Source organism: Mobula hypostoma, chromosome 22, assembly GCF_963921235.1.
Source record: "Mobula hypostoma chromosome 22, sMobHyp1.1, whole genome shotgun sequence".
NCBI lineage: Eukaryota > Metazoa > Chordata > Chondrichthyes > Myliobatiformes > Myliobatidae > Mobula > Mobula hypostoma.
The window spans coordinates 3243221-3271113 of NC_086118.1; the positions used below are offsets into that span (position 1 = coordinate 3243221).

General features: G+C 42.9%; 1 protein-coding gene across 1 annotated transcript in view; it reads right to left on the reverse strand.

Annotated features, from left to right (window-relative positions):
- LOC134336594 (unconventional myosin-XVB-like) overlaps nt 1-27893 on the reverse strand; it is a 74121-nt gene that overhangs the window by 24757 nt on the left and 21471 nt on the right. The window contains exons 11-15 of the mRNA XM_063030916.1: nt 27773-27850; nt 24994-25090; nt 23892-24040; nt 23678-23802; nt 20305-20435 (exon numbers count right to left, since the gene is read on the reverse strand). Coding sequence (XP_062886986.1) covers nt 20305-20435; nt 23678-23802; nt 23892-24040; nt 24994-25090; nt 27773-27850 — 580 coding nt within the window. The remainder of the gene's footprint in view (nt 1-20304; nt 20436-23677; nt 23803-23891; nt 24041-24993; nt 25091-27772; nt 27851-27893) is intronic.

The window sequence follows — 27893 nt, forward strand, 5'->3', positions numbered from 1 at the left end:
GGTTTCACCTCCCATTCTATGGGATACTCTGAAGGCTGTCTTAAGAGGGAAAATGATAGCTATATCTTCATATAAGAAAAAAATAAGGAATAAAACATTAGAGGAATTACAAAATAAGCTGAAGGAACTAGAAAAAAACACAAATTGAGTTTGGCACGGGATACACTAGAGGAAATTTTAAAAATTAGGAATGAAATTAATAGTTTCGCTACACAAGAAATTAGAAAAAATTTAATGTTTCTGAAACAGAGACACTATGAAAGTGGATCTAAATCTATGAAAATACCGGCGTGGAAAATGAAAAAAAAATAGCAGAAAATACAATTTAAACGCAAACAACAGGAATTCTGCAGATGCTGGAAATTCAAGCAACATACATCAAAGTTGCTGGTGAACGCAGCAGGCCAGGCAGCATCTATAGGAAGAGGCGCAGTCGACGTTTCAGGCCGAGACCCTTCGTCAGGACTAACTGAAGGAAGAGTGAGTAAGGGATTTGAAAGCTGGAGGGGGAGGGGGAGATGCAAAATGATAGGAGAAGACAGGAGGGGGAGGGATAGAGCCGAGAGCTGGACAGGTGATAGGCAAAAGGGGATACGAGAGGATCATGGGACAGGAGGCCTAGGGAGAAAGACGGGGGGGGGTGACCCAGAGGATGGGCAAGAGGTATATTCCGAGGGACAGAGGGAGAAAAAGGAGAGTGAGAGAAAGAATGTGTGCATAAAAATGAGTAACAGCTGGGGTACGAGGGGGAGGTGGGGCCTAGCGGAAGTTAGAGAAGTCAATGTTCATGCCATCAGGTTGGAGGCTACCCAGACGGAATATAAGGTGTTGTTCCTCCAACCTGAGTGTGGCTTCATCTTTACAGTAGAGGAGGCCATGGATAGACATGTCAGAATGGGAATGGGATGTGGAATTAAAATGTGTGGCCACTGGGAGATCCTGCTTTCTCTGGCGGACAGAGCGTAGATGTTTAGCAAAGCGGTCTCCCAGTCTGCGTCGGGTCTCACCAATATATAAAAGGCCACATCAGGAGCACCGGACGCAGTATATCACCCCAGTCGACTCACAGGTGAAGTGATGCCTCACCTGGAAGGACTGTTTGGGGCCCTGAATGGTGGTAAGGGAGGAAGTGTAAGGGCATGTGTAGCACTTGTTCCGCTTACACGGATAAGTGCCAGGAGGGAGATCAGTGGGGAGGGATGGGGGGGACGAATGGACAAGGGAGTTGTGTAGGGAGCGATCCCTGCGGAATGCAGAGGGGGGGGGAGGGAAAGATGTGCTTAGTGGTGGGATCCCGTTGGAGGTGGCGGAAGTTACGGAGAATAATATGTTGGACCCGGAGGCTGGTGGGGTGGTAGGTGAGGACCAGGGGAACCCTATTCCTAGTGGGGTGGTGGGAGGATGGAGTGAGAGCAGATGTACGTGAAATGGAGGAGATGCGTTTAAGAGCAGAGTTGATAGTGGAGGAAGGGAAGCCCTTTCTTTAAAAAATACAATTCATAGAATTAGGGATCCAAGAACAAAAGTGATAAAAAAAAATAAGCTACGTGAAATTCAAGAAGCTTTTGAAATGTTTTACAAAACTCTATATTCCAAAGCTCCAGGGGGAAGCATAGCCCAAATTGACAGCTTCCTGAATTCTTTAGAGTTACCCACTTTAAGCAAAGAACAAAGCAGAACGATGACTGACATAACTGAAGCTGAACTAAAAGCTACAGTTAGTAGGCTTAAATTAAGCAAGTCACCAGGATCAGATGGATATATGGCAGAGTGGTGTAAAGAGTTTAGAAATGAGTTAATTCCTGTTTTGCTCCCCACACTGAACTGGGTTCTAAAAATGGCACAAATGCCACCCAGCTGGAAGGAGGCGATAATCTCAGCTATACCGAAAGAAGGCAAGGATAAATGGAATGTGGGTCATTTAGACCAATATCTGTTCTTAATGTGGATTATAGAATATTTACCTCCATCATGGCCAAATGATTAGAAGAGTTTCTGCCCACACTGATACATAAGGATCAGACAGGTTTTATACAACAACGCCAAACACAAGACAATATATGAAGGACACTTCACATTATGGATCATATTTAAAAAAAATGAAATTGAAGCAATAGTGGTAAGCGTGGACGCTGAAAGGACATTTGTTTCGGTTAATTGGAATTTTCTTTACAGAGTTTTACATAGATTTGGTCTACATGACACAATTATTAAAACTATACAGGCACTATACGACAATCCTGCTGCCAGGATTAAAATCAATGGGTATTTATCTAATAGTTTTACCCTAGAAAGGCGCACGAGACAGGGTTGTGCATGGTCACCACTACTCTTCACATTATATCTGGAACCATTAGCTCAATACATCAGACAAAATGAAGATATCAGGGGATTTACTATTAAAGGAACAGAACATAAATTGCAAACAACAGGAATTCTGCAGATGCTGGAAATTCAAGCAACATACATCAAAGTTGCTGGTGAACGCAGCAGGCCAGGCAGCATCTATAGGAAGAGGTGCAGTCGACGTTTCAGGCCGAGACCCTTCGTCAGGACTAACTGAAGGAAGAGTGAGTAAGGGATTTGAAAGCTGGAGGGGGAGGGGGAGATGCAAAATGATAGGAGAAGACAGGAGGGGGAGGGATGGAGCCGAGAGCTGGACAGGTGATAGGCAGAAGGGGATACGAGAGGATCATGGGACAGGAGGTCCGGGAAGAAAGACGGCGGGGGGGTGACCCAGAGGATGGGCAAGAGGTATATTCAGAGGGACAGAGGGAGAAAAAGGAGAGCGAGAGAAAGAATGTGTGCATTAAAAAGAGTAACAGATGGGGTACGAGGGGGAGGTGGGGCCTAGCGGAAGTTAGAGAAGTCAATGTTCATGCCATCAGGTTGGAGCTACCCAGACGGAATATAAGGTGTTGTTCCTCCAACCTGAGTGTGGCTTCATCTTTACAGTAGAGGAGGCCGTGGATAGACATGTCAGAATGGGAATGGGATGTGGAATTAAAATGTGTGGCCACTGGGAGATCCTGCTTTCTCTGGCGGACAGGCCTGTTACGCGGATGACATCTTGATCTATCTAGGGCAACCAACATACTCTTCACCTAAGTTGATGCAATCCTTTGAACAATATGGCCAATTATCAGGATACAAGATCAACATAGATAAAACCCAACTACTTTCATATAACTATAGCCCACCAAGAGAAATTACAAGTAAATATCCTTGGGCATGGCAAACAGAGTCTGTCAAATATTTGGGTATCATTATGCCAAAAGATTTGGCAAAATTATCAGAATGCAATTATCAGCCTACATATAAAAAAATTAAGGAAGATATAACAAGATGGAACCTAATTCGTTTTCTTGGTCTCAGTTCAAGGATTGAATCTATTAAAATGAATATACTGCCCAGACTACTATATCTCTTTCAGACCCTGCCAATAGAGATTAACCAAAATCAATTCAATGAATGGAACAAGATGCTATCAAGATATACATGGCAAGGTAAAAGGCCTACGGTTCATCTCAAAACTTTGCAATTAACCGAGGAAAAGGGGGAATGGGGCCTACCTTAGAGATTATTATTTTACAGCACAGTTGAGAGCTGTGATATGCTGGTGCAACCCATCATACGACACTCAATGGAAAAACATTGAGGAGAGGATACTTTCCATCCCCATACAGGCAATTTTGGCTGATAACAACCTTCAAAGTTACATAAATACTATTGATAACCTGTGTGTGAAATGGACTCTTAAAATATAGAAAACTATTATAAAAGAATATAAACTAGAGAGAAACATTGCAATTCTTAACTGGTGTGCATATGACTCAGATTTTACGCCAAATAAACTGGATGCTAGATTTAAGGGCTGGACAGCTAAAGAAATAACAGCTATTTGCAATATAATGAAAGAAGGAACACTGTTCAGTTTTGAATTGCTCAAAGAGAAACACTTATTAGACAAACAAGACTTTTATCGGTATTTACAGATGCGACAGTATGTTAATAGGATGGTTAAAAATGTAACCAAGACAAGTACATGTCTAACAGAGCTATTTAGAAAAGCATATAATTCAGACAACGGTAGTAGAATCATTTCAAGTGTGTATAAGGGCTTGTTAAATCTTAAAACACATTCAACTTCGTACATTAAAACAAAATGGGAGAAGGAAGGAGGGATAATTATATCTGAGGAAGACTGGACAATAATATGGAGGTATCAATGGAAGTGTACCAGTTCACAGAAATGGAGAGAGTTCGGGTTGAAAAACTTGATAAGATATTTTATTACACCCTCTCGGAAATCCCATTATGATAGTAACCCCTCTGTTTGCTGGAGAAATTGTGGAAATCAAAATGCAAACTATTATCATATTTTCTGGGAATGCCCTGTTATCAAAGACTATCGGAGTGGGATACATAATGCCCTACAAGACATCTTTAAATGTGAAATACCCTTAGAAAGTAAGACCGTATATTTTGGGTATATACCTCAAGAATGGTTGAAAAGAGATAAATATTTAATGAATGTACTGCTGGTGGCTGGTAAAAAGACCCTTACCAGGAAATGGTTATCACAGGAGAGCCCAACTTTAAATGTATGGATGGAAATTACAATGGACATTTACAAAATGGAGAAGATAACAACATCTGTTAATCATAAGTTGGAACAATTTGATTCATACTGGGGGAAAATGGTTTAACTACATAACACCTCATAGGCCTGATTTTATTCTCACAAGTCAATGAATATGTTGTAAAAAAAAAGATCACTCCCTACTTTGTACATAGTTTTCTTCTTTCAATTGTTCTTTCTTTCCTCTCCTTTCTATAAGGGTACACCTCAGATAAATATTATGTGGAGATTTGTGACAAATATGATTATATGATATATATTTACAGTACCTGAAATACATCTTATGGAAATGTTTGTTTGATGATGAACTTCAATAAAAAAAATAAATTACAAAAAAAAAGAGAAAAAGAGAGGCAAGAGTAGATGGTGGACTATTGAGAAATGATGCTGGGAGTTAGTAATGGGGGACAAACTGTATAAGTATTTTGCATCAATCTTCTCTGTGAAAAACTCTAGCAATATGCCAGAAATTCAAGAGTGTCAGGGGGCAGAAGTGAGCGCAGTTGCTAAAACCAGGGATAAGGTGCTTGGGAAGCTGGAAGGTCTGAAGGTCGATACATCATCTGGACCAGATGGACTACACCCCAGGATTCCGGCAGATGACAAGATGGCCCCAGTGAACCATGGTGATGTTCTGAGGGTTACGTACAATATGTCTAAAAATACCTTTTTTGAATTACTTTCACTGCAATCTGCAGCTTGTAATTTCCCTTTAAATCAACTTAATGATCCACAGGTTTCACAATCTTCTAAAGGACTCGACAGACCAAGCAGGTACGGCACCTTTAAGTGGTCAAAGGTTGACCAGCATGGAAGCAAGGCAGGAGGGTGGAACTCAAAGCCAGGCTGAACTGCAGAGGGATGAGGCCCCCCTCTACCTGACATCTTGTTGGCCAATGTACAGTGGACAAAATTGAGGACCTGAAGGCAAGATTGCTGTATTGGAGTGAAATGAGAGGTTGTTGATCAAGATGTGGCTTTTTCCAGACACACCAGATACAACAATCCGATCTAAAGGCTTCTTGATTTACAGAATGGAAGGAAGTGCCAATTCAGAAACAGCAAAAAGTGGAGGTGTATGTGTCATGATAAACCCTCAGTTCTGCTCCAATGTGATAGTTTTGTCGAACTCGTGTTCCCCCAACACGAGTTCAACAAAACCACCACATTGGAGCACCACTAATGGGCAAATTCCATCCATTCTGTTTACCTAGAGAGTTATCCATAAAATCCTAACTACAGTTTATATACCATTAGTGGCCGATTATAATCAAGTGTTTGAGGTAGTGCGTGATGTTGTCTCCAAATTAGAAACAGAGGGGGTCTCATCTCTCCATGTTTCAAACCTGTCGCATTTTAAATCATAGTCGGGGCCTTCAACCAGGGTTGTTTGAAGAAAAAGTGGTGGGAGATGTTCTCAGGGAAATGTACGGAGAAATGTGGCAAATGTTCAGGGGATATTTGCGTGGTGTTCTGCATAGGTATGTTCCAGTCAGACAGGGAAAGGATGGTAGGGTACAGGAGCCATGGTGTACAAAGGCTGTTGAAGGTCTAGTCAAGAAGAAAAGAAAAGCTTATGAAAGGTTCAAAAAAACTTGGCAATGATCAACATCTAGAAACTTATAAGGCTAGCAGAAAAGAGCTTAAGAATGAAATTAGGAGAGCTAGAAGGGGCCATGAGAAGGCCTTGGCGAGCAGGATTAAGGAAAACCCCAAGGCATTCTACAAGTATATGAAGAACAAGAGGATAAGACATGAGAGAATAGGACCAATCAAGTGTGACAGAGGAGATAGTGGAGGTACCTAATGAATACTTTGCTTCAGTATTCACTACAGAAAAGGACCTTGGTGATTGTAAGGATGACTTATAGTGGACTGAAAAGCTTGAGCATGTAGACGTTAAGAAAGAGGATGTGCTGGGGCTTTTGGAAAGCATCAAGTTGGATAAGACACCGGGACCAGACGGGATGTACCCCAGGCTACTGTAGGAGGCGAGGGAGGAGACTGCTGAGCTTTGCATCATCAGTGGGGACAGGAGAAGTTCTGGGGGATTGGAGGGTTGCAAGTAGAAACATAGAAAACCTACAACACAATACAGGCCCTTCGGCCCACAAAGCTGTGCCAAACATGTCCTTACCTGAGAAATTACCTAGGGTTACCTATAACCCTCTATTTTTCTGAACTCCATATACCTGTCCAGGAGTCTCTTAAAAGACCCTATTGTATCCGCCTCCACCACCATTTCCGGCAGCCCATTCCATGCACTCATCACTCGCTGCGTTAAAAACTTACCCCTGATATCTCCTCTGTACCTACTTCTAAGGACTTTAAAACTGTGCCCTCTCGTGCTAGCTATTTCAGCCCTGGGAAAAAGCCTCTGACTATCCACACGATCAATACCTTTCATCATCTTATACACCTCTATCAGGTCACCTCTCATCCTCCGTCACTTTGTGGAAAAAAGGACGAGTTCACTCAACCTATTCCGTAAGGCATGCTCCCCAATCCAGGCAACGTCCTTGTAAATCTCCTTTGTACCCTTTCTATGGTTTCCACATCCTTTCTATAGTGAGGCGACCAGAACTGAGCACAGTACTCCAAGTGGGGTCTGACCAGGGTCCTACATAGCTGCAACATTACCTCTCAGCTCTTAAACTCATTCCCACGATTGATGAAGGCCAATGCACCGTTTGCTTTCCTAACCACAGAGTCATCCTGTGCAGAGCCTTGAGTGTCCTATGGACTCAGACCCCAAGATCCCTCTGATCCTCCACACCGCCAAGAGTCTTACCATTAATACGATATTCTGCCATCATATTTGACCTACCAAAACCAACCACCTCACACTTATCTGGGTTGAACTCCATCTGCCACTTCTCGGCCCAGTTTTGCATCCTATCAATGTCCTGCTGTAACCTCTGACAGCCCTCAACACTATCCACAACATCCCCAACCTTTGTGTCATCAGCAAATTTACTAACCCATCCCTCCACTTCTTCACCCAGGTCATTTATAAAAATCACAAAGAGTAGCGGTCCCAGAACAGATCCCTGAGGCACACCACTGGTTACCGACCTCCTTGCAGAATATAACCCATCGACAACCACTCTTTGCCTTCTGTGGGCAAGCCAGTTCTGGATCCACAAAGCAATTTCCCCTTAAATCCCATGCCTCCTTATTTTCTCAATCAGCTTTGCATGGGGTAGCTCATCAAATGCCTTGCTGAAATCCATATACACTACATCTACTGCTCTATCCTCATCAATGTGTTTAGTCACATCCTCAAAAAATTCAATCAGGCTCGTAAGGCATGACCTGCCTTTGACAAAGCCACACTGACTACTCCTAATCATATTATGCCTCTCCAAATGTTCATAAATCCTGCCTCTCAGGATCTTCTCCATCAACTTACCAACCACTGAAGTAAGACTCACTGGTCTATAATTTCCTGGACTATCTCTACCCCCTTTCTTGAATAAGGGTACAGGAAGGGGTCAACATCTCTACTGGGTGTTTTTTATAGACCACCCAATAGTAACAGGGATATCGCAGAGCAGAAAAGGAGACAGATTCTGGAAAGGTGTAATAATAACAGAGTTGTCATGGTGGGAGATTTTAATTTCCCAAATATTGATTGTCATGTCCCTAGAGTGAAGGGTTTAGATGGGGTGGAGTTTGTTAGGTGTGTTCAAGAAGGTTTCTTGACACAATATGTAGATAAGTCTAGAGCCTAGAGAGGCTGTACTTGATCTGGTATTGGGAAATGAACCTAGTTAGGTGTCAGATGGGAGAGCATTTTGGAGATAGTGATCACAACTCTGTCTCCTTTACCATAGCATTGGAGAGGGATAGGAACAGACAAGTTAGGAAAGCGTTTAATTGGAATAAGGGGAAATCTGAGGCTATCCGGCAGGAACTTGGAAGCATAAATTAGGAACACATGTTCTCAGGGAAATGTACGGAAGAAATGTGGCAAATGTTCAGGGGATATTTGCATGGAGTTCTGTATAGGTACGTTCCAATGAAACAGGGAAAGGATGATAGGGTACAGGAACCGTGGTGTACAAAGCCTGTTGTAGATCTAGTCAAGAAGAAGAGAAGAGCTTGCGAAAGGTTCAAAAAGCTAGGTAATGAAAGTGAGCTAGAAGATTATAAGGCTACACACATCAAAGTTGCTGGTGAACGCAGCAGGCCAGGCAGCATCTCTAGGAAGAGGTACAGTCGACGTTTCAGGCCGAGACCCTTCGTCAGGACTAACTGAAGGAAGAGTTAGTAAGAGATTTGAAAGTGGGAGGGGGAGAGGGAGATCTAAAATGATAGGAGAAGACAGGAGCGGGAGGGATGGAGCCAAGAGCTGGACAGGTGATTGGCAAAAGGGATATGAGAGGATCATGGGACAGGAGGTCCGGGGAGAAAGACAAGTGGGGGGGAAACCCAGAGGATGGGCAAGGGGTATAGTCAGAGGGACAGAGGGAGAAAAAGGAGAGTGAAAGTAAGAATGTGTGTATAAAAATAAATAACGGATGGGGTACGAGGGGGAGGTGGGGCATTAGCGGAAGTTAGAGAAGTCGATGTTCATGCCATCAGGTTGGAGGCTACTCAGACGGAATATAAGGTGTTGTTCCTCCAACCTGAGTGTGGCTTCATCTTTACAGTAGAGGAGGCCGTGGATAGACACGTCAGAATGGGAATGGGATGTGGAATTAAAATGTGTGGCCACTGGGAGATCCTGCTTTCTCTGGCAGACAGAAGGTAGGTGTTCAGCAAAGCGGTCTCCCAGTCTGCTGAACACTTTGAGTTTGAAGCGATTTGGCATGTCAAAACATACACTCAAAAACTTCTATAGTTGTACCATGGAGAGCACTCTGACAGGCTGCATCACTGTCTGGTACAGAGGGGCTACTGCACACGACCGAAAGAAGCTGCAGAGGGTTGTAAATCTAGTCAGCTCCATCTTAGGCACTAGCCTTCCAAGTACCCAGGACATCTTTAGGGAGTGGTGTCTCAGAAAGGCAGCGTCCATTATTAAGGACCCCCAGCACCCAGGGCATGCCCTTTTCTCACTGTTACCATTAGGTAGGAGGTACAGAAGTTTGAAGGCACACACTCAGCGATTCAGGAACAGCTTCTTTCCCTCTGCCATCCGATTCCCGAATGGACTTTGAAGCTTTGGACACTACCTCAATTTTTTAATATACTGTATTTCTGTTTTGCACATTTTTAAATAATCTGTTCAATATGGGTAATTTACTTGTTTATTTATTATTATGTTTTATTTTATTTATTATTACTATTTTTTTCTGTTTCTACGAGATTATGTATTGCATTGAACTGCTGCTGCTAAGTTAACAAATTTCACGTCTCATGCCGGTGATAATAAACCTGATTCTGATGAGACATTAGAGAACAGGACCAATCAAGTGTGACAGTGGAAACATGTGTATGTAACCCGAGGAGATAGCAGAGGTACTTAATGAGTACTTTGCTTCAGTATTCATTATGGAAAAGGATCTCAGCAATCGTAGGGATGACTTGCAGCAGACTGAAAAGCTTGAGCATGTAGATATTAAGAAAGAGGATGTGCAGGAACTTTTGGAAAGCATCAGGTTGGACAAGTCACCAGGACTGGATGAGATGTATCCCAGGCTACTGTGGGAGGCAAGGGAGGAGATTGCTGAGCCTCTGACGATGATCTTTGCATCATCAATGGGGACGGGAGAGGTTCCAGAGGATTGGAGGGTTGCGGATGTTGTTCCTTTATTCAAGAAAGCGAGTAGAGATAGCCCAGGAAATTATAGACCAGTGAGTCTTATTTCAGTGGTTGGTAAGTTGATTTTGGTAGGTCAAATATGATGGCAGAATATAGTATTAATGGTAAGACTCTTGGCAATGTGGAGGATCAGTGGGATCTTGGGGTCCGTGACCATAGGGCACTCAAAGCTGCTGCACAGGTTGATTCTGGTTAAGAAGGCATTCATCAACTGTGGTATTGAGTTCAAGAGCTGAGGGGTAATGTTGCAGCTATATCGGACCCTGGTCAGACCCCACTTGGAGTACTGTGCTCAGTTCTAGTCACCTCAGTACAGGAAGGAAACTGTAGAAAGGGTGCAGAGGAGACTTACAAGGATGTTGCCTGGATTGGGGAGCATGCCTTATGAGAATAGGTTGAGTGAACTTGGCCTTTTCTCCTTGGAACGACAGAGGATGAGCGGTGACTTGATAGATGTGTACAAGATAATGAGAGGCATTGATCGTGTGGATAGTCAGAGGCTTTTTCCCAGGGCTGAAATAGCTAACACGAGAGGGCACAGGTTTAAGGTGCTTGGAAGTAGGTACAGAGGGGAAGTCATGGGTAAGTTTTTTACACAGAGAGTGGTAAGTGCATGGAATGGGCTGCCGGTGGCGGTGGTGGAGGTGGATACAATAGGGTATTTTAAGAGGCTCCTGGATAGGTACATGGAGCTTAGAAAAATAGAGAGCTATGGGTAATCCTAGGTCATTTCTAAAGTAAGTACATGTTCGGCACAGCATTGTGGGCCAAAGGGCCTGTATTGTGCTGTAGGATTTCTATGTTTCTAAAACCTTGCCCTATTACCATCAGCATATAACCTGTCAAACCAGAAGTCCCAACACACTAGACCACTGTTTTAATAAGAAAAGGAATGCCTACCATTCTGTGCCCAGACTGTATTTTGGTAAATCTGATCACTTTGCTGCCCTTCTCCTACCTCGTACAGGTGGCGGCTGAAGAGGAAAGCCCCAGAGATATGGGAAACAAAGAGCTACGGGATTGCTTTGAGTCGACGGACTGGGCAATGTTAAGGAACTTATCTATGGATCTAAATGAGTATACCATGGTTGTCGTAGACTTTTTTAAAACAGTTCTAGATGAGTTGGTCCCCACAAAATCATTCAGGATCTTCCCCAACTAGAAATCCTGGATGGACCATGAAATTCATAATCTGCTGAGGGCCAGATCAGAGACATTCAAATCTGGTGACCAACAAAGATACAAGAGGTCTGGGTACGATCCCAGAAAGCCATTTCACAGGCAAAGTGACAATTCTGGTCTAAACTTAAAAAATCGAAGGATGCCTGACAGTTGTAGCACGGTTTGAATGTCACCGATATGGTCCAAGTGCGGAGCAAGAGATACTGAAGTGGGTCGATAGTTCACAGACTTCAGTGCGAACAGAGTTAGAGGGAAAAGGAAACAATAAATGCTAGGCCAAACAGGGCCATTAACTAAAACTCTCAAATGGAAAACGAAGCCTACAGTGTGGCTGAAAGGAATAACTAAATATAAAACAAATACCCCTAGACCTCAGAGTCAATTGACTTGACAGTCCAATTTCTCAGGCAAGCTGACTGCAAGCAGACAGCGAAGCGTTGCTGTGCTAGGTTCAAGTCTCGACATGCACTATGACGGAAGGAATGGAGTTAAGTACTATCACAATGAAATAATTAGCTGACACGTGCATATTCACGAGCACAATTGCCATATCTGCTGCGCTGCCCAATCCGTGGTTGTGACATTGAATGCTATCACCTCTAATAAAGTAAAATCAAGCAACGAAGGCAGCAACAGGGTTTTGTTTCCAAATGAGCTCAGTGCCTTATATGTTTGCTTTGACCATCAAAACCTGGAGGAACCATCACGAGCTGCCACAGCCTTGATGATCCTGTGACTTCAGTCTCTGAGGCCGATGTGCGAACAGGCTTCAGGAAGGTGAATGTACAGGAAGCATCCGGTCCAGATGGGCTACAGTACCTGGCCAAGTACTAAAGACCTGTGCTGATCAACTAGCTGGAGTGTTCACTGAGATCTTTAACCTCCTGCTTCATGCAAGCATCAATTATATCGGTGCCTAAGAAGAGCGTGGTGACATACCTCAATGAGTATTGTTCAGTAGCACTTACATCCACAATGAAGAAGTATTTTAATAGGTTGGTGATGAAACCTATCACTGTCTTGAGAAGCAACTTAGCTCTGCTCCAATTTGCCTACCAGCAGATGTCACCTCATTGACTCTTCACTCAACCCTGGAACATCTGGACAGCAAAAATGCTCAGGATGCTCTTCATCAATAACATCATCCCCTCAAAACCAAACGATAAACTTAAAGACCTTAATACCTCCTTGTCCAGTTGGATCCTTGATTTCCTCACTTGTAGGCCTCAGACAGTTCAGATTGGAACAACATCTCATCCACAATCTCCATCAGCGCAGGTGCACCTCAGGAATGTTGCTTAGCCCCTGCTGTGCTCACTTTACAATCAGTTACAACCGTGTGGCTAGGCACAGCTCCAATGCCATATTCAAGTCTGCTGACCACACCAGTGTTGTAGGGTGAATCAACAGTGGTGATAAATCAGCATACAGGAGGGAGATTGAAAATCTGGCTGAGTGGTGTCACAACGACAACTTATTCACTGTCAGCAAGTCATCAATAATTATTGATTTCAAGAGGGAGAAACTAGAGGTACATGAGCCAGTCCTCATCAGAGGGGGAACAACTTTAAATTCCTCGGTGTTATCATTTGGGAGGATGGGTCCATCATGTAAGAATAATTATGAGGAAAGCTCGGCACTGCTTTACTTAGGAGTTTGTGAAGATTCAGCATGACATCTAAAACTCTGACAAACTTCTATAGACGTATGGTGGAGAGTATATTGACTGGCTGCATCACAGCCTGGTGTGGAAACACCAATGCCCTTGAATGGAAAATCCTTCAGAGTATTGGATATGGCCCAGTCCACCATGGGTAGAGGCCTCCCCACCACTGAACACACATACACAAGATGTTACCGTAGGAAAGCAGTGTCGATCATCAGGGACAACATCCAGCACCCAGGACAGGCTCTCTTCTCACTGCTGCCTGCATGAAGGAACAAGAGCCTCAAGACTCAGACCACCAGGTTCAGGAACCATCAGTCTCTTGAACCAAGTGGGATAACTTCACTCATCCCATCACTGAAATGTTCCCACAACTTATGGACTCACTTTCAAGGACTCTTCATCTCATGTTCTTGATATTTGTTGCTTATTTATTTATTATTATTAGTTCCTTCTTTTTGTATTTGCACAATTTGTTATCTTTTATACACTGGTTGAATGTCCAAGTTGGTGTTGTCTTTCATTAATTGTGTTATGGCTATTATCCTATTATTCTATTGAATATGTCCTCAAGAAAATGAATCTTGGGGTTGTGTATGGTTGCACTTTGATAATAAATTTACTTTGAACATTGAAAGATGGCTGAAGAGATTGTGCAGGCATTAATAATGATACTTCAAGAATCACTAGATTCTGGCATGGCTCTGGAAAATCGGAAAATTGCAAATGTCACTCCACTTTTCAAGATGGGAGACATAAGAAAAGAAATCAAAGACCTGTTTGAGCCGGAACTTAGTGGCTAGGAAGCTGTTGGAATCGATTGCAGGGATTGGCGAAGGAACGGTTTAGTTTTACACTGTATGTCAATGATTTTGATGATGGAATTGATGGCTTTGTGGTCAAGTTTGCAGATAATATGAAGTTAGATGGAGGGGCAGGTGGTGTTGAGGAAGCAGGGAGTCTGCAGAAGGAATTAGACAGATTAGGAGAATGTGCAAAGAAGTGGCAAATAGAATAGAGTGTCAGGAAGTGTATGGTTATGCACTTCGGTAGAAGCAATAAAGCAGTGAATATTTTCAAAACTGGGAGAAAATTCAAAAATCTGAGGTGCAAATAGATGGGAGTCCTTGTGCAGGATTTCTTAATTTGCAGGTTGAGTTGGTTGTGAGGAAGGCAAATGCAATGTTAGCAATCTGCAACGCCAGGTCCAATACAGTGCTCCTCTCATTGGATCGTTCCCCCACCCCACCTTTTACCCCCTCCTCTTTATTTTCTAAATCGTTGAAAACCTGGTACATTAATCAATTAATCACCCATTCCTGCCCCTCTCACAACCAAGTTCCAGCAATGGCTACAGCATATACTGATCAATGTCCAAGTTCATCACTCTTACCCATAACACACCTAGCATTGAAATATACACACTTCAAACTATCCCACCCATCGGGCCTGTTACTTCCATTTTGCCTTTCAATACTTTCCTTGACATCTACCTTCTGGTCTAATTCTTCCCTTACTGATCTGGAGCTTCAGTTACCAGCCCTAGCAGAAACCATAGAAACCATAGAAACTACAGCACAGAAACAGGCCTTTTGGCCCTTCTTGGCTGTGCTGAACCATTTTCTGCCTAGTCCCACTGACCTGCACATGGACCATATCCCTCCATACACCTCTCATCCAAGGTTTAAACTGTCCCAAGTAGGATCAGCAAATCTCACAGCCAGGAAATTGGTTCCCCTCCAGTTCAGGTGCAACCAATCTCTCTTGTACAGGTCACCAGAAAAGATTCCAATGATCCAAGAACTTGAAACCCTGAACCCTGTGCCATCTTTACAGCCACTTATTCATCGGTGTGATCACCCCATTCCGACCCGCACTAGCCCATGGTACAGGAAGCCAAGTCAAGGGAAGTCCCAAAGCTTTTGATATTAAGAGCAAGACAGCAATGGAGGAAAGAGTAGAGACCAAATTGGCAATCTACTTGTGGTCCCAGAGGGCACTGGCAAGAACTTAAGTGAATATTCCTCATGTCCTCACTCAGGTCACTGTGCTCGAGAAATTGGGAGGGCGTGGAGTAAAGGAGGCATCATATATCTAAACATACTTTAGGGTCTTTAACAGCCGAATGAGAAGTATTCTTGGTTGCTATGGGAGGGTAGGGAGGATGGCTATAGGCAAGATACCACTTAACTGGAGGAGAATAAATATTCTCTCATTCAAAATGGGCCTCATCGATAAGATGGGGTAATTATGGGTCTGTAAGTCTAGGTAAAGAAGTTATTGAAAAATACTTCTGAGAGATATAATTAACCTGCTGTTGAAAGAGTGGGGTTTTGTTAGAGGGAGATCTCATCTTCTGAATTTTATTTAGCTACCATTAACTGAGTTTATCACATATATCCCTGAAACTACCCAATCCATTTCCTGCATTTTGTTCCTATTTATGTTCACGTAATATTTTTTTGATTTATTTGTAACTTCACTTGACAGTGGTGAGATTGCACATTGCAACGAAGGTTTCAATTCCTTTTTTATTTAGAGATACAGCACATGCAAAGTGTGTTGAGGAATGTTAGTGTAGTTTGCGTGGACTTTATTGAGGCCTTTGATAAGGTGTCACGTACAGATTGCACCAAAGGGCTAGGGCTATCGGCAAATTGGATCAATATTTGGCTTGAAAATAGGAGGCAGGGGATGACGGTGGAGATTGCTTCCGTGATGGGAAGCATGAGACTAGGGTGTAGCAGAGAGATCAGTGTTGTTAACTTTGCTGTTTGTTATATACATGAATGATATGGCTATCAATGTGTAGGAGGTATGATGAATGAATTTGTAAATGACATGAAAATACAGTGTGCTATTGATAGGAAGACAGGAGGCCTGTGGGAGAATATTGATCAGTTGGTAAGTTTGACAGAGCAATAGCAGATGGTATTTGCTCCTGCTAAGTCTGAGGGTTACATTTTGGGGGGACATAAATAGAATAGATAATAGAAAATTATAACCCATCGCACAGGAGTTTAAAACTAGAGGGAATAGTTTTAGGTTGGTGGGCAAGAGGTTTTGAGAGAATCTGGGGAAAGTTTTTCATCCAAAGATTCATTGGAAACTGGAACACACTGCCTGAGTTGGTGGTGGAAGCACAGACTCTCACATCTGGTCAGACTCTTGAACTGCCAAGGCATAGAAAGCTACAGGCCAAGTGCTGGTAAAGGGAATTAGTTGATAGGCTATGGTTGACATGGAACTGGTGGGCTAAGGGCCCATTTCTCTACTCTGTGACTCTAATGATTATTATAGCACCATATTTGCAAGACCAGAATATTAAAGCCGTGTCTGCAGGCATCCTTTTCACATACATTTAGACTGTACAGTATTTAGTGTTTGCTAGTGCTGATGCTACCTATTCAATGAATGTTAGCAGCTTTGAGTTTACAAATTGGTTGCCAGTTTTCTGCACTTACAGGCCATATTATTGCAGTAAAGACTTTGAGAGGTTCTTAAACCTTGATGACTTGCTGCAGCATGACACATTTCATCATCGCTCATAGCCAAAAGACGTGTGGAAACTAAAACAAGGGGCTGATTTGCTTGGAAGATTCTAAGTGAGATGGAATCACATTTTTTTGGACAGGCTTAACCAAGGGCAAACCTCCAGTCAGATCTAGGTTCACAGAAATAAATAACCACTGCTAAAGAGTTATGTGAAGGTTAGTGTCAATATCAAGGAGAGAATTCCCTAAATATTGAATGGACACGGCATCTAAAGAGCAGGCACTGGGAGAGTTGAAATTTACCAATTCCTATTCTGTGGTCAATCCATTCCACTGTCAGTCCCACAATTAGCTCTTGCTAAATTGTAGGATAGACTGCTAGTATTGAAGTAAAGAATTCTATTGAAGTTCAAGTTTAATTCTCATTCAATCATAATTGAATACCCTTGAATACAGCCTGATGAAACAGCATTACTCTCGGGTCAAGATACAAAACACAATACCAACAGTCACACACAGCACAAGGCAAATGTAGCACATATAAGACAGCATGCACATAAGGTACCACTAAAATACAGTCACACAAAAAAAATAGTCCTGACCCCTGAGTCCATGAATGTTGCAGCAGTCTGCAGTCAAACGCAATAAGGCTGGTCTTCTGCTGAGCGCCACTAGGGGGCAGTAGCAACATCAGTTGGGACGCCACCCCCAGCACTCAGCTGTAATGCGCTGACACCAACACCTCTCTCCGGGGTGGCTGTAAGCAGGCCCCACCGCAGTCTGAGGCCTTCAGTGTCTGCACCTACAAGCAACTCGCTGATGGTGTAGACCTGCAGTACTTCCCGTTCTTATTGTCCATCCAGCAGGGTCTTGTGATCATAGGAAAATGAATTTAAAAGAGGACAACAACATCTTTGGGTGGCCCTGTAGAAGCGGCTGCTATCTTACCAGAAGCAGGAACAAAGGAGAACAATGTGGTGTTCAGCATTCAGTAATATTTACACAGAGCAGAGCAGGCAGGGGAAGGAAAACCTACACTGACATTGGTGAGGAGAAAGGAAAGGGAGGGTGGACAGAATTATGGCACATTGGTTTGGTGCCATAGGTATGCACCTGATGCTCTTTCCTTGATTCCTCTGTTCAGAAGAAAACCCTGCCAACAGCAGAAGAGTTGCAGTGATTCACAGTCATTCTGATTGGGTGGATACGAGCACATGGCAGTCTGGATTGAATGAAGTTTTATTAGATTTGTTTTACTGAGCACAAAGTAGTCAGCAACAGACAGAACATACAAATACATCAGAAAACATTGTACATCATGACTGAAATACAGCAACAACATTAACTAGTTATTTTTCAGAATCACTTCCCCATGCAATGTTAGGAGGTAGATTGAGAAGAAAAAGTCCGTATTTCGCTAACTGATGCCTTATGCTAAAACTACAATTGGCTTTCTCTCACTCTCTCTCCCCTCCCTACAGAGGATGTCCAACCTGCTGACTAATTCCAGTATATCCACCCTTTATTTCAGACTTCCAGAATATGGAAGTTAATTGCTTTTCAAAGTCTGTGCCGCCTAATCGGTCCATCAGGTTGAGGGTTGGTTGTAAGCACAGAACAGCAGTTTCTCACACTGTTACACCCAAGCCTTTCCAGATTCAATTCACTATTCAGGAAGTGCTGGGTAACAATATTTGTGTTGTATACAAAATGCCTGGCAAAACATTCGATGGCACTACATGATTTTTGGAATGCCACACAATCCAAAGTCTATGATCCAGAAGGTTAAGACACGTGGGGCTCATGATAACTGGATTCAAAATGGCTTAGCCATGGAAGACAGAGGGTAGAGGTGGAGTGTTTTTATTCTGACTAGAGGTCTGTGACTACTGGTGTTCCACAGGATCAGTATTGGGACATACGTTGTTTATGACATATGCAAATGATTTCAATGAAAATATAGGTGGGCTGATGAGTAAATTTGCAGATGACACAAAAATGTGAAGAATCGTGCATTGTGAGAAAGTTGGATATAGATAAATTAGAAATATGGGAGGACAAATGGCAAGTGAACTTTTATTAGACAAGTGTACGGTGTTCACTTTGATAAGTCAAATCCAAGAGGAAAGTATACAGTTAATGGCAGGGTTTTTAGGAGCATTGATGTCCAGAGGTATCTTGGGGTACAAGTCCATTGCTTCCTGAAAGTAGTAACACAAGTGGTAAAGAAGGTAGATGACATGCTTGCTTTCATCACTTGGAGCATTGAGAACAAGAATCAAGAACTCATGTAGCTGTATAAAACTTTGGTTAAGCCACATGTGGAATATTACCTGTAGTTCTGCTCACCCTATCACAGGAAGGATGTGGAGGCTTTAGAGAAGATGCAGAAGAGGTTCCCCAGGACTCTGCCTAGACTTGCGAGTTTTAGATAAAAGGAGAGGTTGGACTAATTGGTTTCTGTTCTCTGAAGAAATGGAGGTTGATAGAAGTTTATGAAATTATGTGAGGAATTCCAGCCACAAGTTGTGCCAGTCACTGATCAACTGATCCCACCGGCAGGTCTCTACAACCCTTTAGACACAGACTAGACCCAGATTTGTCTGATTTCCTTTAGATGCTCTTCACCCAGAGTAAACAGCTTCCCTGCTGAAACTCCAAATCAGTTATGTCCTATGCTTTATGAATGTGAATTACCAAATGGTGGACCCATCAAAACAGTAGTTGGCGCACATGGCAACATCTATTCTGCTTCATCAAACACTCCAATATACTTTAATTTGACAACACCCTGCAGAGTGATTGATCAGCAGTGAGCAGTAAGGCGAAGACCCCGTTTCTGTGCTAACTCCATGTTAAGCTCCATCTCTCTTTCTCCACCTCTGCAATTGGTTTCATCTCAATAGGAATCCTTGAAGCTAAAAGACTTACTTGCCTGGGCTGATCACAAATTCAGACGTACAGTACCCACACATTCATTTGAAGAATGTGACTGATGATCTCAACATTTATTCAATTAAAATGGTTGGACACATTTTCATCTACACCAATAATCTGTGCTGGGTCCTTAAGTTGGAAACTTATTGCTCCAACTTGCTACAATTCCCATTCCCACATACCAAGATAAGCTGTTCACTTAGTCCGTTAAATCTTTTAGCAAAATCAAACAGTCTGTTGATCCAAAAGTAACGCACTGAGAAACTGTTTTTGCTCAGAACTGCTCAGAAACAGGAGCTACTCCAGAAGTGTGAACACAGAGTTTCCAAGAAATAGTTGGAATGTATATTTCCTTCTACTTTGTACATTAAATATTGCCCTACAATCCCTCCCACTCCCCCAAACTACTCCCATTGCCCCATCTATCAAGTGGTTCTTCCACCCATTCTCTGGTAAAGAAATAATTTTTAATTACATTCTGGAAACTGTTTCGTAAGACAGTACATCCCAACATAAGATTGCTTTGATTTTAATATTAACATTCTGGATTAGCATTCTTAGATTTTGTCAAAATTTAACCGACTTTTTATTTCTTCATTGTGAAGACACTTACTTAAGAAGTGCATCTTGGCTTCAACAGCACTAAGATGGTGCATTGCATTGAGTTCTTGGAGAGTTTGTCTCAGGACTGCATCAGTGTTCATTTTTCTCAATGTTTTAGGGAGGTACATCTTCAGCTGTTGCCTGCAAAGACAAACCCAAGACACCTGGTGTTAGCTGTCCGTGATATTACCCTGACCTTCAATGCCTTATGTTCAAAAGGAAAGAGAACTCATTCCTCAGTTCCAAGTAAATTTTTTCATTTTATTAGCATAGCCTCATTGGAACGCAAAGAAAGATGAGGATGAGGCTGGCAAAGACATCTTTAAATGCCCTTGAGGTGGTGGTGGTGAGCCACTGCCTTGAATCAATATAGTCCTTCCAGGGAATGGTATTGGAAAGGATTTCCAGGATATACCCAGTGAAGATGGTGGGACTGGCCTTTGAGGGAAATCTGCAGGTGCTGCTGTTTCTATTTCCTCCTATCCTTGTTTTCCTGGTGCAGGAGTTTATAGGTGCTGTGGGGATAGTCCAGGAAAGTGACTCCAATGCATTTTGTGGGTGGTATTCCTGTATTCCTGTGCATCTATGTCTGTGGATGGTGAATACTTCAGATGTTCGACAGGACACCAGTGAGGTAGGTTACTTTATTCTGCACAGTGCAGTGCCTCCTGAGTGTTGCTTTATTCTGCACCCATGTAAGCAAGCACCAAGATATTCATCTCAGTCTTGCTCGATAGAAAGTGGAATGGGTTTGTAACAGCAGCTGCCAAATCGCTTGTCATAAGATACCCAGCTTTGAGTAACTATGACAGTTTGTCCAGAAGGTAATGGTGAATCCCAAGATGATGAAGATGGGAACACAGCAAAGGTAGTACCCTTGATTATATCTGATCCCTTGTCATAGAGATAATCATAACCAGACTATTTCCCACTCTAAGGGCTCTTCACCTTGTTATTTCATGCTCCCGTTAATATTGCTATTTATTTATACTTGCACTTGCACAGTCTGTTGTTCATTGATCCTGTTTACAGTTGCTGTTCCATAGAACAGTATGCCTGCAGGGAAAAGAATCTCAGGGTTGTATGCAGTGACATGTATGTACTCTGATAATAAATTTTAGTTTGAACTTTGAACTTTTTATTGGGTGAGTGTTACTGGGCACTTATCAGCCTCTGCTGGGTGTTGTCCAGCCCCAGCTGTCTGCAGATGTGAGCTGCTTCATTTATTGAGGAGTTGTGAAAGGGACTGAACACTTTGCAACCAGAGCAATGTCTCCATGAACTATTGATGAAACAGTTACAGAAGGCTGGGACCAGGATACTGCCTTGTCTTTTGTGTAAGGTCTGACTCCAACTCAGACCTTACTCCGTCACGGAGGTGGAGTGGAGTGATGATGGCGCTAAACGGTGATTCCTTTGCTTGCATCTTCGGAAACAGCTCTATTTCATCTTTAATATCTCTATTTTCCCCTTTCAGGGTTCCTTTGAACACCCTGACATAGAGTTACATGCTGACTACGGTTCTTTGTGGGAATGGGACCCGCTCTCGGGGTTTCATAACTGGCCATCGTTCGACATGCTAAGGGCTCAGCCTAAGAGCCCGGCTCGGCTTTGGAGACCTAGGATCTCAGGGCTCTGGAGACGGGCAGATCGAAGGTTGGTATCACAGCAGGAGACCCGTGTGTTATTGGGGGAGTCGGAAGATCTATGGCTGTGTGCCCGGAGATGCAAGATCTTTGGGCACAAAGCTTGAGAAAAGCGACGTAATGGACTTTTAACTCGTAAACCAGCAAGTTGTTTGTTAAGTCTCCCCGCTCACTGTGAAATAGAGACACCTCTTTCTCCCTTATTAGAGAGAGAGAGAGAGCCTGTGCTATGTCAAATGCCTGGTGAACAATGTAGTCTTTGGGGTAACTGCAAGTCTCTGTCTTTACTGTTGTTTTGCTCACTCTCGAGTGCTCAGTGGCAGGTGCTGATGCTTTTTTCTGTTGGTTGGGGAGTGGGGATTTTTACTTGTCTCTGCTTATGCACGGGAAGGAGGGGAGCTGGGGGGACTTTATGGTCCTAACATTTAACTGTTGTTCATTCTTTGGGGCACTCCTCTGTTTTTGTGGATGGTTGCGAAGAAAAAGCATTTCAGGATGTATATTGTATACATTTCTCTGACATTAAATTGTACCTTTGAAACCTTGAACCATTTGAGCTGTTTCTACCTTGATGGCAAGGGTAGTCACCCTCACCTCACCTATGGAACTCAGCTCCTTGCTCCATGTATGGGCATGGCTGTGATAAGGTTGTGAGTCAAATGGTCCCAGCAAAGCCAAATGCACCAAGCAGGTTATTAATGAACAAGTTCCACAGGACAACACTGTGACAATGCCTTCCATCATTCTGCTGATGACTGAGGATGGAGAAGTGTAGGCTTGAGGAAATGGGGACCACTGCCATTTGCTGACAGGCTGCTCTCTTCCCTCCTCATTGCATTCCCTCCTTGCTGCCTGCAAAAGTCCACCATTGTGGTTTCTCTCCTTCAGTACTGCAGATAGACTGCTGTCTGCTTGGGTGTAAAATTTAAACTTCACCTATCGCCAGGCACTTACAAATGTTTCTATTTTTTCCATCTGTTGTACTTTTTCATATTTCCAAGTTTATGTTCACTTATTATTGCTTGGCTTTATCGTTTGTGCAGATACTTCTATCTAGGATTCACTTCTTTAAGAATTCAAACAGCTAGTTTGGATGGACACAAAGTAGTTAGTTAAGAAATATTTCAATAGGTACATTTAATGTCAGAGAAATGTATACAGTATACATCCTGAAATTCTTCTTCTTCGCAAACATCCATGAAAACAGAGTGCCCCGAAGAATTAATGACAGTAAAAACATTCGAACCCCAAAGCCCCTTCCCACGGACAAGCAGCAAGGCAATGAGCCCCATCTAAATTCTTTCCAGCTAAAATAATACTAATTATCATAAATTAATGAATGCATCATTGATGAAAACCTAAAGCACAAAGCAGTTTTGTGAGAAGTTCATACTCCCCGAGCACTAGCCTCTCTGATCCATGATTTGAAGAATTCCACGTAGCTCTTCCCCTGTTGTTCTTGCAGATATTCGAAACTACATGATTTACCTCCTCTCTGCAACAAGATGCGGATTACCTTTATTTTAACTAACTTCAATGCTAACTGATTCATTTCTAAGGGGTTGGACGGTAACCCCTTCCCTTTGAAACCCGTTCATGGTATTTCAGATCAGCACATCAAGATGTATCTCACTTTTTCACCTTAATAGTTGTTGGTGTTTTGTTGTAGTGTGTCCTCGACATGTTAGCTAATAGGTATCAACTTAAATGAGGTTTCTGTGGTGACACATCACTTACTTAGTTGGTTCAGGGTTCTCTGTGCTGCCTTTGAATTGATAGGCTGCCAGGATTGCAATGTGGTGTTCTGCTTCAGAGATGTTGTTTGGCAAGAGCAGCTGTCCCTTCAGATAAATCGGAACCACCTGAAAAAGACCAGGAGTTTGCAGACTAAGCAAGTCAGCCTGAAGAAAAGTAAAACTTCAAGGCCAAGGTGTGAAGGTCAAGGGCTTACCTGATTATAATGTAAATCAATATAGAGGTCATTATAGAAACGTAAAGGTTCTTTCCAGATGATGCGTTGAAAATAAAATTTGACTGAGTTATCATCCAGCAGGAAATCGAAAAGATATTCAGACCATCTAATGGGCTTGGCAACCTTCCCTGCAAAAAGACAGGATGACAAGATTGAACTGTGACAGCACACCAACAGAGCATTGGTCTTTAACCTTCACCCTGGACAGCACCAGATGTGCAAAGCAGAAACTCTACCTAACCAACAGCATCAATACAACAATCCCTACCTTTATTTTGATTTTTCAATGGTTCTTTAATTCTTTAATTTCATCGACTGCTCATCATCTTTAAATCTGCCAGATTTGTCTACTTATACCCTTCCTTGTCCCTGCCTCTGTCAGCTTTACATAGAACAGAAACAGGCCGTCCAGCCCACAATGTTGTGCTGAACCAACTAAAAAGAAAATCAGAAACAGCCAAAAACTAATCCATCCTATCGACAGCACGTCCATATCCCTTCATCTTCCTCACAACCATGTGCTGATCTAAACGTCTCTTAAAAAGCCTCTGATGTATTTGCCTCTACCACCATACCAGGCATCCACCACTCTCTGAGTAAAAAACTTACCCTCACATCCACCTTCAACCGATCCCCTCTCGCCTTCAACGCACGTTCTCTGGTATTAGACAATTCAACATTGGGAAACAGATACTGTCTGTCACTCTCTCTATGCCCTTCAATTTTGTAATCCTCTGTAAGATCTTCCCGCAGCCTCTGACACTCCAGAGAAAACAACCCAAGTTTATCCAACCTCTCGATATAGCACACGCCCTCTAAACCAGGCGGCATCCTGATAAACCTCTTCTGCACCCTCTCCAAAAGCCTCAACATCCTTTATTTCCTTCAGGTTTCTGTACCTTTCTTATACCTTAAGTTTAACTCTCCCAAAACCAGAAATCACCCTTTTGTTCTTCTCCTTATAGTCTTTTCACTGTACTGACCTCTGCTCCCTTGGCACTTCTGTCTCAGCCTTGTCTAACCCCAACTCATACCCTGAAAGAGTAAGTCTCTGCCATGTTTCATTCTGATTTTCACTTACCATTATCTTTATCAGCAATCAGCGAAAACTCCTTGGCTTCTTCAGTGTCAGTAATCCCAATAGTGGCACATATTTCCATCACCAATTCATGTCCTACCTGTAAGGATAAATGCAGGTTGAACAAGCTTTTCCTGTTTAGAACTAACAGCAGTCTCTGTACTGAGGAAGGGTTGCTAACCCGAAATGTAGACTGGTTTCTCTTTCCAAAGATGCTGCTTGACTGGCCAAGATCTTCCAACATTTCCTTTGTTTCAAATTGCAGCATCTGAACCATCAGCATTCCACCATTACCCTCCCCCACCTGTCCTCCAGTTCCTGGACATCCACGCTCACCCCTGTAACGGTGATAGAGTTCCTCTTGTCCTTCCCCGCCACCCCATGAGCCTTTGCATCCAACACATCATCCTTCGCAACTTTCACACGTCCAAAGAGATCCTACCACGAAATGCATCTCTACCTCCAGCCCCCCCCCCCAACTCTCAGCTTTCTGCAGGGATCACTCCCTCTGTTATTCCATTGTCTATTTGTCACTCCCCATAATCTCTGGCCCCTACAAGGGGCCAAAGTTCTACACTTGCCCAAACCTCTCCTCCCTCACCTCCATTCATGCCCCAAACAGACCTTCCAGGTGAGGCAATGCTTCACCTGTGATTCTGCTGGCATTTTCTATGGTGTACAGTGCTCCCGATGCAGCCTCCTCTGCATTGGTGAGACCTGTCCTCAAATGGGGGACCAGTTGGTCAAATACCTCTGCTCCATCCACCAAAAGTGGAACTTCCCAGATTGCCCAATTCCAATTCCCGTTCTTGTTCCAACATGTTGCCCAGATGAAGCCATCCTTAGGGTGGAGGAGCAACACCTTATTTTCCGCCTGGGTAGCCTCCAACTGACGGAAAGAATATCGATTTCTCCTTCTGATAAAAATAAATTTCCCCTCTCTTCCCCTCTTCTAAGCTTCACTCTGGCCTCTTACCACTTCTCACCGGCCTATCCCCCCCCCCCGCCCCCACCCATGTCCCACCTCCTTCTCTTTCTCTTATGGTCCATTCATCTCTCCTATCAGGTTCCTTCCTCTCCATCTCTTGACCTTTCCCACCCACTGGCTTCACCTATCACCTTCCAGTTAGCCTCCTTTCCCTTCCCCCACCTTTTTATTCTGGCATCTTCCCCCTTCTTTTCCAGTCCTGAAGAAGGGTCTCGGTCGAAAATGACAATTGTTGATTCATTTGCATAAGTGCTGCCTGACCTGCTGAGTTCCTCCACCATTTTGTGTGTGTTGCTTCGGATTTCCAGCATCTGCAGCTGTGGTTTTTTTTTGCCGGCAATTCTCTTTCGAATCTGAATGGTGGCTATGTGATTTCTGGTGAGCAAACATGTGTACTCTAACACCCACACATGTACATACATATGAAAACCAGTAATTTTCCAATAGTTAAACCCAAAAATGAAATTTAAGAATTGACAACGTAGGACTAAAGATCTGAAATGCCTCACGAAATCTAATGATCAGCTCATTGGGGCTTTCACAGCACCAAATCCTGGGCAACTCAAATGCTTGCCAAAAATGAGCAGGTAACCTCTTTCCAATTCAAAGTTAATACCCTGACTGTAATATTAAAGAAGTTTGTGTCATGAAATATCCTAACCCTGAATATTAGCACTCTAAACCAGTAAAAAGGGATTTAAATTTTATTTTTGGAACTAGCTTCTGATTCTGTAATAATACTGTGTTGACGTTATATTTTTCCACTCACTCATTATGAGCATCTACGGCTTATCAAGCTGTGACATCAGGTGTTAGCAGCAGAATTCTTTCTTGAAAAACTTAAATTGGGTAACTTGTGGGTCTCAAAACATAGCCTTCTTTCCACCTCTGACTGGTGGCTCAAAATTAGGAATAATATCATTTTTTTGGTAAGAATCAAAATGCTTGCTCTAAGTTTTGCTAAGGTTGAATTGGCAGAAAATTAAGAAATCATATTAGATATGATAGCAACCTAACTAGCCTAAGGACAAGAAGTTGGTTAGTTAGACTTCATTAGATGTAGTTTCTGTTGAAGAGGGTGTTTGATACACTCCCACTTCAATAGCCACTTATGTCTTCTAGGCATGGTGATGATAAACATTTTCCCCAACTACACAAATATAGACCTGACTACTGTTACTGGAGGTGGAAGGGCAGAGCATAATCAGACATGTGAGATTATAAACGCAAACATGAGGAAATCTGCAGATGCTGGAAATTCAAGCAACCCACACAAAATGCTGGTGGAACGCAGCAGGCCAGGCAGCATCTCTAGGAAGAGGTACAGTCAACGTTGACTGTACTTCTTCCTATAGATGCTGCCTGGCCTGCTACATTCCACTAGCATTTTGTGTGTGTTGTGTGAGATTATAAATTCAGCGGACAGGACAAGGCATTCTGATGTGCAAGCTCTTGAGATAGTGCCCTGAAAGCAGAAGTCAGATCTGCTTGGATGCAGACAACTGGTGAATATGCAGCACACACCATAAGGTTCTGTCAGCTTTCTGAGTAGGTTCTGATCTCGTGATTCGTGCACAAAACTGAGAACACATTGGATGGGAAATTTGCATCTTCTCATGATGTTTGAAATCTGTTGCACCAGCGATACATTCCATGAAAGCGACAAAATAGTGACCAACATTTTAAATACAGAAGGAGTTTGTTGGAGCAAACTGAAAACCACATGTAACATCTCAGTCTGAAGACTACAATGAGTTATTACTGCCCACCCAATCCTTAGCCATGTCCACATACTGTGAAGGGCTTGATCTTGGACACATGCACCAACTTCCCAGGCAGTTGCACATTGATCCTTCGCGAGCTGCGTCCTTTCTGTCAGGTAAACACAACACATTGACATTTTATATACGCTGAT